This window comes from Euleptes europaea, chromosome 11 (genome assembly GCF_029931775.1).
Source record: "Euleptes europaea isolate rEulEur1 chromosome 11, rEulEur1.hap1, whole genome shotgun sequence".
Lineage (NCBI taxonomy): Eukaryota > Metazoa > Chordata > Lepidosauria > Squamata > Sphaerodactylidae > Euleptes > Euleptes europaea.
Genome location: NC_079322.1, coordinates 40,579,864 through 40,593,017, shown reverse-complemented (window position 1 = coordinate 40,593,017; position 13,154 = coordinate 40,579,864). Strand labels below are relative to the sequence as shown.

The 13,154-nt window shown below is 41.3% G+C and overlaps 1 protein-coding gene across 1 annotated transcript in view; it reads right to left on the bottom strand.

Moving 5' to 3' along the window:
* Positions 1–4,326: 4,326 nt before the first annotated feature.
* The window catches only part of JAZF1 (JAZF zinc finger 1), a 150,796-nt gene continuing 141,968 nt past the window's right edge, over positions 4,327–13,154 (bottom strand). The window contains exons 4-5 of the mRNA XM_056857591.1: positions 6,881–7,050; positions 4,327–4,783 (exon numbers count right to left, since the gene is read on the bottom strand). Coding sequence (XP_056713569.1) covers positions 4,607–4,783; positions 6,881–7,050 — 347 coding nt within the window. The 3' untranslated portion in view covers positions 4,327–4,606. The remainder of the gene's footprint in view (positions 4,784–6,880; positions 7,051–13,154) is intronic.

Below are 13,154 nucleotides of genomic sequence, written 5' to 3'. Positions count from 1 at the left end.
TCATTATTTTCTGGTAGATGAACACTTTTCTGTTTCATTTGGCATTCCCTTACTGACCCTTTCTGTTTTTAATTGTTATTTTATTTACATATTTACAGTTTATAATACCTTAATTATTTGCTCCTTTGAGGACCCTGATTGGGTGGAAAGCTGGGATAAAATGTTTTAAGTAACTTAGTTTATTCAAAACTTCTTGTTCATATGGTGCTCGTGTCTTAGCATTCCTGAACAGAGATAGGGTATTTATGCTTCGCCCACCTTTTGAATCAAATTATTGTTATAGTCATCATAAAAAGAAAACAAGCACATTTTCCAACCTAACAGAGATACAGTAAGTAAAACTTCCCAGGGAAAAAGGGACCAATTAAAAATACATTCAGGTAGGCCGGGCCCTGTTAGTGAACAGGAAGTCATTTAGCACAATGGAGGCTGAGGGCTTAAAGGGATAATAGGTGTGCATTGCCTTAATAGTGGGCCACATGTGGACAGTTAGTGGTGCAATTTTGTTAAATGAATAAAAAGCCACAGTGATTCTGAAGGAAGATACCAAAAAAGATAGGAATACAGAGGTTTGACTACTCTGTCATTGGGTTATCTCTAAAGACAATGGCTTGGATCAAAGCATGTTTTGCTAACGGTGCAAGGAGCTGTCTTCTAGAAATTGTCTTTATGATTTTAAAACATGTCTTATCTTGACTTTCCACCCTATTTGGGCCTGTAAAGCAGCAATCAGTTAAAAAGCATTAAAAACCAACTGGAAGAACAAATATATAAAATTAAAAACAACAGGAATGAGGGTCCGTAAGGGATTGCAATACAAAACTTTACCTGCTGGTGGGAGGTAATGGTAGAGGGTGACAGATGAGTCTTCCTGGGGAGGGAGTTGTGTATACCACAGGCCCTTTCTCAGGTTGCCACCCATCTAACCTCAGATGATAGGGGGCACCCAAAGGAGGACCCCTGGAGATGACTGTAATGATTATATGGGAGTAGGCAGTCCTGGTCAAAAAGACCTGTTCCATCACTAGTGGTCTCTTTCCACAAAAGCAAATGCTAACATTAGGAAGAAAAACTTTTGGCTACAATACAACATGAACAAATCATAGCAATTCTAGGTTAAGTGGTCATGTAGAACCAACCAGTGAATATGAAGCTGAATCACAGACTGCATCTCATATCAAGATCTGTGCAAGGGGATTAAAGCATGGGCAGAATGTTCTTGGTTCGCTCCTCTCTTATCTCACAATATTTTAATCCGAGACTGGATAGTCAAACACATGACGCCAGCCCATCCCTCTATAAGTCTGAAGCAAGTAGCTGCTGGAGGCTCCCCGTGCGTTTGAGCCACCCATATAATGTGGGATAGTAGGGGAGTGACCACCGTGTCATTGCCCAAGGATTGGCTGAGGGGTTATCCAATCAAAGGCCGATTCTCCCCCTTTTTTTTCTTGGGACGCCAGTGTTCCGGTATACAATCGTGATGGTGTTAAGTACCCCCCCCCCCCACAGGGCTGGTCGGAGGGGGTGTCTGTCTGGCCTGGAGAGGGTCGGGGCTTGAGGCGCCTCTTCAGCCTCAGACCAGTCCGAGGGAGAGTCTGAGCTTTCCTCTCCCTCGGAGGCTACCCGGGAGGCTCTATGCTTAGCCAGCCTGGGTCACAGCCTACTTCCTACCTGGCTACAGCTCTCCTCTGGCCTTTTATACTCTTCAGGCCAGAGAAGCTCTGCCCCTTCCACCCTCTGCCCTCCCCCCGGAAGTCCATAAAAGGAGCTCTCCTTCCCCGTTATGTCACTTCCCTTCCTAGCCAGCAGCGCGGCTCGCACCTGCCCTGCCCTTTCTCACCCACAGCTCAGCTGTTTGTCGGGGCTGGGAGCTTGAAGGAAAGGAGGTTAGTAGCGGGCTAGTCGTGTGATTACACGCACGTGGGCGTTCCGGTAATGTAGCGAAATTTAAAAAAAGCGAAGAAAAGGTCGCTAGAAAACGGATTGCTTAACCCGTTTTTTGTGTGTGCTTAATTCGCGCCTAAGGTGGGTCCGATACGCAGCCCTCGGACGGCCATGCGTTTAGACCATGGGAATTCGCTACTTTTAAGGCACAAAGGCGAGGCAAATTGGCCATGCGTTAAACCCCCAAGTCAGCCTCAGACAAGGTTACAGCTCAGGTTGGGCAACCTTTTTGGATTCAAGAGCTGGAAAAAAATGCAGTGTCTACCTGTGAAGCTGTTGGCATAAGGAAAAAGCCGAACTTGCTTGGTGGCTGTGTAGGTCTTGGAAGAAATAAGCCGTGCCGATAACCTTCTTCCACACCACTCGCCCTGCCAGTACCTTGGGATCTAGCTCTGGGTACCAGATCTGCAGCAAGATTGCCAGGAGTTGCCCATCCATTGTAGCTAATAACACATTCATTAGACGATCATTTTGCTTTACTATTTTGCCAGTTCTGTTACTAATCAGAGAATCTGCTATATCACTGGGTTAGTGAGTAGCACGCTATTTACAAATCAAAGGTTTGAAAGAATGAAATGCCATCCAGATTTGTCTTAGGTCAGAGGCAATTTTTATTAAGTATGATTCAATTTACATTTATAAGCAGCTTTTATTGAAAGAAATTTTGTTGCACTTTGTGGTGCTCAGTTCTAAAACAAACCTTTTGTGACAACTTAATGAACTTTGTCCCCAACAAAATATAGGAAAAATATAATTTAAAGCACATTTTCACACAAAGTACAATACATTCACTATACACAGTATAACAAAATAGTCCCATTTTTACCTGTTTAATACTGTTACAATGACTAGGTCAATCAAAACTGGATTTTGAGAGTGGAAAGGGATTGACATACTACAATATTAATTTAGTTTGCCTGCAGTTTTTCACTGAAAGCAGAAAACGATGCCGCACTCAAAATGTTGGACGATGGGCTTTAAGTATAATCAATAAGTCTTATGTCTGGATCATTCTTGATACCAATGTTGACACGTCTGCTACAAAATGTATCTTTTTTGTAAGATGGATCAAGGGTGATTTATTTGAAGGATGCTTTGTTTTAAATTTCTTCAGTCCTCATTATGAGGCATTCAGTTCAGAAAAGAAAACTTAGAGAGAATCACTGCCCCCTCAATCTTTATATATTTTTAAAAGAATGGAGACTTCTGCATTTCCCAGGTCAGGTATATAAGGTATATATTTATATATATAAATACAAAATACAAGAGGATAGCTTGTAAAACGTACTGTTTTCTTGGGTGGGAGACCTTCCCAGTTTCTATTAATGTAACTCTTGCATATTTTGTAAACTATTAACCTTAAGGACTAGCACTTACACAATAGAAGAAGACTGAAGGCAGGAGAGCATCAAATAAATGAAGCATTCAGGTATGGTCCAGACACAAGCAACTCAATGATAGTTCTGACCTCAGGTCTATCTTTTGAGTACCTGCTTCAAGAAGCACTTCATTTCAGTAAGGCTCATGATGTCTCGTAGTTCAGAAAGAAACATTTAATGCTAAACTTGTGGAATGCAACAACCTATGGTAAGTTAGAAAATATAGATATATACATACAAAAATCTGAAGGTACAATACACATAGAACTAGAAACTCCCTCAACACAAATAGTGTACCCTCCATAAAACATGCCTAGAATTTTTATTTGCAGCCACTGGCACGCTCTAGTACCGCAGCTGCAAGAATTGGCAACGCATAAAACATTTAAATTTGTTGGCAATAGAGAACTACAAAGTGCTTTAAGACCTCCATCTAAGATGAAGATAATTTCTTTCACACTAGATTTGCACTTCATTTCCAAGTGTCTTTTAGTAGTAGATAATTGGGGAGCAATAATGGGACCACAGCAATTTGCTCCTCAGGAGTCTGATGGGTCTTTTAACATTAAATAACACCTGTACACAGAGAAGTAGAATTCTACCGCTAGAGTGATTATTCGGCTAGTTCAAATGGCAAGACATTTCAGAGGAGAAAGAAAATTGCAGGATAATATAAAATACAGCAAGCACACCTTTTATGTATGTTATCTGAGTATGAAAATATTTTTAGCATATGTTAAACATTCTCTTATTTATAATTTCAATACCTAAAACCTTGCTATTCCACAGATTTCTATTACATAAGGCATATAAACCAGGTGGACAATGGGCGGGGGATTGTTTTGGTTTTGCAAGCACATGGGAACGGATGCACTGAACTTCTTCAAACACATTACAATCTTGAAGTTATCTCAGTGCCAAGCTTTCTTCCTCTCCCCTCCTCTTCCTCATTTAACACTGAAAAGCAGATTAAAATATACACTATCCCCTAATTCTCTTTATCTGGGGTGGGTGGGGAGGTGCAGGAGGGATACTTTGAAGAATCTGTAGCTTTTAGCACCTGATAGCAAAGTAATGTATATGGGCATGATGATTACATGTGCAAATGTACAAAAAGCAGTAACTCTACAAAGATAACATCATTCCAAAATTACAGAAAAAATGGTAAAGCATGCATTTAATTTTTTTAAAGGGATTGCTCAGTGCTTCCCCAAGAGGAGGTGGCTGTCTTCAAAAGCAGCAACTGCTGGTGAGGATTCCTTGGCACGTCTGTGACCAGCCAGTTATTGCTGCATCTTCCTGATAATCTCAGCAGACACTGGTGGGTGGAAATTGATTGTATGGTGCCGCAGACCCTGAGCTGTCTTGTAACTCTTTCCACAACGGCATTTGAAGGGCTTCCGCACACGGATCTGTGTCCTGTGGCCGTTCTTGGCATGGTATTTTATACCGTTAACATTCTGTGGGAAGAGGAGGGGAAACCTTGAGTAAAACCGTGAAAATCGTCAGGCAGCAAAGCCTGCCTTGTACAATGGTAGTGAAACTGGGACTATATAAAATACTTAAAATACTTAATATACCATCAGGCACTGGGATAGACCTTAAAACACAGGGCAATTCACAGTCGGATATATTAAAGCTGATTTTACAAATCTGTAAGAGGAAAGAGCATGAACTTTATTTCTGGTGTTTTCTTCAGTACTCCTTTGTGTTCTATCTGTTCTCCCAGTTCTTTGGATGGGGGTAACGTATAATAAATGTATTATAAAGTCTAATAAAAGCCTGGTACAAAAACAACCATGCAGTTAGAAGTTTTTCAGTTACTTAAGACCAAGAGCCCTGAGACTAGAAGAGCCTTCATATGATGAAACTGTCCACCATTAAAATAAAATTCTTTCTTATAGCTGATGCTTACCAGCTATGGGTTACTTGTAGCCAGCCCCTCTCATAGACCAGGCTAAGCAATGACATTTTAAAGAAATACTATACTCAACTGTAAGCCTGCCATGGACAGTTAAGCAACAGAAAACTCATTATGGGCATGGAAGGGGGAAAGACCCATTTCTTCCTAGCATCTGTTTGATATCCCAGTTCCTATTTTACCTCAGAGCTAGAAGCTGTCTTCAGGCAGGCTCCCTTTCCCACCCATTCTTACCGAGACCCAAGCACTAACTCAGCTGCCTTGTAGAAGAAACAAAGAGAATAAGGTATCCAGAAGCCCCAAAAGCAGAGGGTGGGGTGGGGTGGGGTGGACAAAGGTACTCAAGGCAAGAGCACAACAAATGATGGCATTGGAGGTGAGACAGAAATAAGTCCATGAGCTGGCAAAACAGGAAAAAGTATTTTGTAGAAAACTGGGTTGTGCAGCTTGCTCTGACCAACTTCTTGTGAGTCAATAATTTGTTTACTGTCCTCACATTAATGGTGTGCAAGATATCCCTCAAACGGTACTCATTTATTTATCTGATGAAGATGGAAAGAAAGCAGAAGGAAACAGGAACACCTCACTTATTTGGCTGCCGGCTGTTACCATTTATTGGATAAAATACAGACAGGGTACAGCAAATGGCTAGGCTTTCTTATCCCCCCACCACCAACAAAATAATGCTTTGCACTGTATAGAGGTAGCTGCTTTAGCTTAAGGGGTTCCTAACAATTTCAATATGTTTGTTTCTTCAGCTATACACAGAGCTTCTACTCTATACATCTTTTATGGGAAAGTCCCACCTATCTGGTCGCTGACATAATAGTGTCACATTTGCTGCTCTGTAGCTACCCAGAGTATCACATCAGTAAAACAAGTACCCAGCTTGCTGGGGGTAAAGGGAAGAAGACTGGGGAAGGCACTGACAAACCACCCCGTAAACAAAGTCTGCCTAGTAAATGTTGGGATGTGATGCCACCCCATGGGTCAGGAATGACCTGGTGCTTGCACAGGGGACCTTTACCTAGTATGACAATAGATTCATTTAAACAAAAGGAAGTTACACTCTAAAATTGCACCTGGCTATAAAAAGTGCAGAGGTCAAGGCCTTGCTTACATCTGCCAGTAAATGGTTCCATTTTAGGGTCACACATGAAATTATACTTTTTGTGAAAACAGCCATAACCTATCACAACAACATGCTTTGTGACTCAAAATCTCTGGCTTTAAAGGTACATAAGCATAAGTGCAGCTATGCTGGATCATGGCAATGGTTCATTTGGTCCAATGTCCTGTTTCACACAGTGGTCAACCTGATGTCCCTAGAAGTCCTTGCGAGCAGGGCCTGTAGACTAAACCCTCCTACTGCTGTTGCTTTCCAGCACTGGCATTCACAGTCCCACTGCTCTAAACATGGAAGTTCTCTTTAGTCACCATGGCTAGTAGCCATTGACAGACATATCCTCCATGAGCTTTTCTCCTCCCTTTTCAAAGTCAGCTAATCTTGAGACCATCACTGTGTCTAATGGCAATTCCACAAATTAATTACTCCTTCCACATGTAGATTAGGATGAAATGTAGGCAAAAATAAGATACCAGCCTTCAAAGAAATGTCCTAAAATAATACACTCACCTTATATCGCTTTTTACACCCAGGTACAGGGCAAGCAAAAGGTTTTTCATCCCCTCCATTCATACACATGGAACTTAGGATAGCTTCAGAGCTGATGGCACTTTCTGTGGTCCAGGATTCATCACTGTCTGAATCTTCATAATCTACTTCTTCTTCATCATATTCGCTACCTGGGAAAACCGAGCAGAAGAGCAAAATAAGAATTAAGTTACTACGATGGCACATTTCATGTTTATTACTACCCTTCATGCTCTCTGTCTCATCTGCTCCTGTCCTGGTTCATGTGCCAGTGGACAGGGAGTTTTAATTATTATAAAAATGTTTCTCATTGTAACTGATACTTGATAATACCAGCAAAACTACAGTGGCTACATAATTGCTGCTAATATATTACATAAATTATTTTCTATAGCTTCCTTCTAAATACTGATGGAAAGAGATAGTTCACTGACAGACAAAGAAGTGAAAGAGCATGTGTGTTTGTACAGGGGATAACTAAACACTTTTTTTAATTAACTCCCCTGCTAAAATGGAGTTTTAAGGCTTTTCCTTTACACAATAAAACTCTTCAAGGGCATATTTCTTGAGATCATAAACAGCACAAAATAATATGTTGACAAGTCTTAATACATTTATTAGCCCTCTGGAATTAATACGAATTATAGCACGACATTAATAAGAATTATATTGTAGCAATTACAGCTGTGAAATTCATTCCCCCAGGTGTGAGGATAAATGGTATTGTGTGCTGCCCTAATACGGCATTATGTTCCAGATAAACTACAGCAGTCTTCTGAGCACCAAGTGGCCAGCTTTTTAATTTTATTTTTTAAAGTTGCAATAAATATTAATAAGATGCTGTGCGAGGGGCACATTAAAAAAAGGAAACCAAAAACAGTGGAAAAGGGAGAGTTGCACTAGCTGCAGCAAATACACATTGCAAGAAGAAGCAAGAGAAAGAAAAAGTCAACAGACTTGCCCCAGTCTTAGCAAGTGATGTGGACCCTGCTGGGTCTTTGCTGCCTGTCTTGAGTCATACATTTTGCTCTGGCTTTAAGGCTTCAAATAATTTCAGATCAAACCAACGGACCGACTAGAAATATGCCACAAGTTCACTAGGCACGTAACAGGGGTAAGAACATAAGAAAAGCCATGCTGGATCAGACCAAGGCCCATCAAGTCCAGCAGTCTGTTCACATAGTGGCCAACCAGGTGCCTCTAGGAAGCCCCCAAACAAGACTACTGCAGCAGCATTATCCTGCCTGTGTTCTAATGCACCTAATATAATGCTCCTCTGATCTTGGAAAGAATAGGTATGCATCATGACTAGTAGCCATTTTAACTAGTAGCCATGGATAGCCCTGTCCTCCATGAACATGTCCACTCCCCTCTTAAAGCCTTCCAAGTTGGCAGCCATCACCACATCCTGGGGCAGGGAGTTCCACAATCCACAATCTAACTATGCGTTAAGTAGTTAACGTAGTATGGGTAAATAGTATGGGTAAGTAGCTACGGCTTGTGCTGAAATAGCTGGCTTCCTGCAAACCAGGAGGTCAGAGCCAAACTCCCCCTTTTATGCTCACAGAAGAGGGGGAAATTTTCTGTCTGTTCCACCTTCCTGTTGTAGACCCCATGCTGTCTCTTATGCCATCCCTGAAGGTCTCTGATTCTCAGGAGTGGCTGCTGGGTTTACACAGGGAAGGAAGAGGCATGAAAGGTGTGTTCTCTGGGTGTGTTTTTTAATCCAATGCATGATTTTCGCATCCAGATCTAGTTTCAGGGACAGTAGTCTATATTCTTGCCCCTATCTCTCTTTGGAGCAATCCCCTCTTCACTTTCCTATCCAGTACTGTTACCTATTATTTTGATTCTTGTGTGCAACAGAGGTGTAACGATGGTTAAAAATTAGGGTTACCAACCTTCTCTGGAACTACAACTGATCTCCCGACTACAATGCTCAGTTCCTTCGGAGGAAATGGCAGCTTCAAGGGCCAAGCTATATGGCAAGGGTGTCAAACTCAATTGTTACAAGGGCCAAATATGACATAAATGTCACTGGGTCGGGCCGGGCCATGCCTCATTAGCCCAGATTGAGAGGGAGAGGTAGGCTGCCTTAGCTGGCTCGCGGGCCGGATAAGAGCTCTCAAGGGGCTGGATCTGCTCCGGGCCTTATGTCTGACACCCCTGCTCTATGGCATCTCATCCCCAGGGAGCTCCTTCCCCAAACTCTGCCCTTTCTGTCTTCACCCCAAATCTCTAGGAATTTCCAAAGCCAGACCTGACAAGTCTAGTTTTCATTAATCAGCTTTCTACGAAACCACAGGTTGTAATCCCCTTCAGAACATGGTTTCAGATTCTGGTTTAAGAAATAACTATGGTTAGCGTCAGTTCAGTTGTATCTCTAAACAATGGCAAGGGAAGGGAGAAGAGAAAATAGCACAAGGTTTGCCTAGGATTTACAAACCATAGTTTGCATGAGACAATGTGGTGTCTCACTTTGTACATGCAAAAGAACTCCTTTGGTGAAGATTACTTGATATGCCTTTGCTTCAAGGGATATTTCATCAAGAGCTGCCCTTAAAGATGGCATGGAAGGTTCCACTGGCATTCAGGCTTTTCTCTAGAGTTATCACTCAAAACATATAACACCTATCCTTCAACATCAGCACTGGGTACCTATTAGTTTCTAGGCTTGGTTCAAGGTGCTGGTTTTCACCTTTAAAGTCCTTCATGGCCTGGCACCCTCATATCTATTGGACCATATCTCCTGATATACTCCCATGTGCATCTCAGAATACCTTCACCTTGGAACAGTCTGCTCTGCCTCAGCTTGGACTACAGCATTCTTGGAAGTTGCATATGGGTTTGCCTAAGAAGTAACGAGGGCACCTTTCTTTCTTTTCACAGTGTGTGTAACATTTTGTTATTTCTAGAGAGTCTTTTGTGGAGGCTAATGAAGTTGTGGGAAAGTTACAGTGTACTGTGCATTGTTTAAGCAGGTGATTTTATGATGGTGTAATTATTGGGCTATTGTTTTATTTTCGTTGCAACTTGGTGTTGCATACATAATTTACTTGATTCATAGGAGAAAAGGTAGGATACAAATGTGTTAAATAAATGCACATAATAATCTGGTTAAGACTGCACCTAAACATTTAAATAAATTAGAAGTTTACACAGCCATAAGCAATAGTTGGGTTGAATTTTACCATGAGTAAATCATGGGACTTGCATGTCCAACAATACATTTACACTGTAATGCTAAATAGAGGTACACCTTTCTAAACTCATTGACTTCAATGGATTTAGAAGGCTGTAACTCTGGCTAGGATTGCACTGTTAACAGTTGTGTTGCAAGAGAGAATTTAAAGAAACACTAGCTGGGCATAGTGCAAGAGTTTAATTTTAAATTAAACAAGAGTTTAGTTTCCCAAGCTTGTCTTATTTAAGTTTGGGGTATTTTGCAAAGCTCACTCATTTGACATTCCTTTACACATACTCAGGTTGTAATACAAATGCACCAACATGTAAGCAAAGCTTTAGGAATATTAACAGCTATTAACATTTGAGAGGATTAATCTGTTCAGTGATTCATATCTCTTTCAGGCTTGTGTACACAAAAGACATCTACGCTTACATAACTTTCTGTCTTGCTTACACAGGCATGGAAACTTGGATATTGTAGCCACAGGCTTTACTCAATGGTATGCTTTTGCTCAGCTGTGTATTAAACCAGCCTCTGTATTGTTGAAATTGTGCCATGCTTTAAATGGCCACCTGTCCTGACATGGATGAACCAGGATCCATCTCATATTTGCCACATTTCCACAAACGTGCCAATATTCATGACAATTATATAGGGTTGCCAACCTCTAGGCAAGGCCTGGCGATCTCCCAGAATTACAAGCTCTCTACAGACTGATCAATTCCCCTGGAGAAAATGGCTGCTTTGGAGGGTGGATTGTGGCATTATGCCCCCATGAGGACTCTCCCCAAACCCTGCACTCTCCAGGCTCCACCCACAAATCTCCAGCAATTTCACAATTTCACAATCCAGAGTTGGCAATCCTACAATTGTATGGTAATTATACTGGCAATGGACCCAAGTCTCATGGTAGAGTTCCACTGTCCACATCCTATCCAATGTTGATCCAGTTGCTCAGCTTATGTAGATGAAACAGTTTAATTAACATTTTTCATTTTTTTTCGCTCTCTCCAGAGAGGCAATAAGTTACTATATCAGGTGTACAAACAAATCTAGGCCCACCAGCTGATGGTGTGCCCACGGGTGTACAAACAAATCTAGGCCCACCAGCTGATGGTGTGCCCACGGGTGGCATGCTGAAGGAGAAGTTCGTTTTGGCCAAAATAGACATTTTTCATTTCTACCACTTTTTAAAAACAATAATAAAAGAGGAAATGAGCCCAAATGAAACTCAACTCTTGAACATTTGCCAAGTCAAATGCCACTCTGAATCAGGCTTTTAAAAAGGCCCGTTTGGAAGAGGCTTGCCCAATGAAATTACGAAGTGCCTTTCAAGCAGACAACAGGATGTTCTGTTGGCTGGAAATGCCTTTAAGAGGAATCCAACAATATTGTTGTTGGAACATCCATGGCTTCAAACATTTCTTGTAATACTTATAAGGGACCAAAAGCCAAGTCTCAAAAAGTCTCTGTTCAGAAAAATCACACATGCAGTTTTCAACATTAGGGTTTGGATCCAATTAGTTTTTCTGGTGGTAAAAAAGGAAGAAGATGTCCTCTGGCCATTAAAAAAAGGCTACACTAAGATTCATGGGATCTAAATGTACAAAAGTCATGTGCAGCTGAAAAAGTAGTATGAAGGGAAAATGGTCTGAGTGAAAAAGCTGTCTGGATCCAATGCTAGATATCTTACATTTTAGTGGAATAGGGCATATGTAAAGGCATATAAAGGCAGAATTTATTTATTATTTATATATGTTATTTATTGTCTGCCTTTCTCACTGGGACTCAAGACAGTTTACACAGAATGAGTCAATACAATCAACAGGACGGGACATTCATAGGGTTGCCAATCTCCAACAACTAGCTGGAGATCTCCTGCTATTACAACTGATCTCCAGCCGATAGAGATCAGTTCACCTGGAGAAAATGACCGCTTTGGCAATTGGACTCTATGGCACTGAAGTCCCTCCCCAAACCCTGCCCTCCTTAGGCTACACCCCGAAAATATCCTGCCAGTGACAAAGAGGGATCTAGCGACCCGAGACATTCAATAAAAAATGAAAAAGATTTGAGTTGTAGAACCAATGAGAAATCTGTTAACATGACACTTAAAATTATGCAGGATTACACAGTAGGATTCAATTTACAGCAAACTATACACATAGTATAGACCATAGTCCCTAATAATTTGTCCAAGTAACTTTGTGAATAATTTTGTACAGTGCTATCCTATTGCCCATGTAGAAAAGCTCTCTTTTGCACAGTGGGAGTCTTCCTGACCTCTTCAGGCAGACCATTCCACAAGGTTGGGGCCACAACGGAGAAGACACATGTATGGGCAGTTGCTGATTTTGCTCATTTGCAAGTTGGTACCTGCAGATGGCCCCGTTTGGATGAGCAAAGTTATGATGGAGCATAGGGGGAGAGAAAATCTTCCTTCTCTCCACCTGGCCCCAATGCGCGGAATTAAGGATCTGCAGATGCAGCCAGGTTGAGAACTAGGTATCTAGATACATGATCAAAAAAAGAGTAATCCATGACATAGAAGACCTTTCCTCCTCTTCTTCAAATCATCCTTCCCAGAATCATCAACTTTTTTATTTTATTTTATTATTTTAACCTAACTTTGATTTTTATTCAGAGCTGATACTGTATTGAAATGAAACTTGATTGATTGAGTAATCCATGATCCAAAATGCTACTTACGGGGCAATTCTAAACAAAGTTACTCCAGTCTAAACCCATTTATTTCAGTGAGCTTCAGCTGCGCTAACTCTGCGTAGGGCTGTACATTTAGGTTCCTGAAGGGATTTGTGCTAGCTCAAATAATTTTTTCCTTAAATAAATGTCCCCCTGCCAATGTCATGTGATAAACTGCTTTTGAAAGATAGCACAGTTGCAAAATAGTTTGTTGTAAGGAGCAAGGAACCAAATAAGCCCCTTCGGCTTGCGGAAGTAATGCCAAGGTTCTTTGGCTCTGAGCCACTGGTTTCAAATCAGCGCTATTAACACCAGCTAGTTCTGAATGTTCTATAAACCAGTTGATTTGCCCACATGACTTCCTTC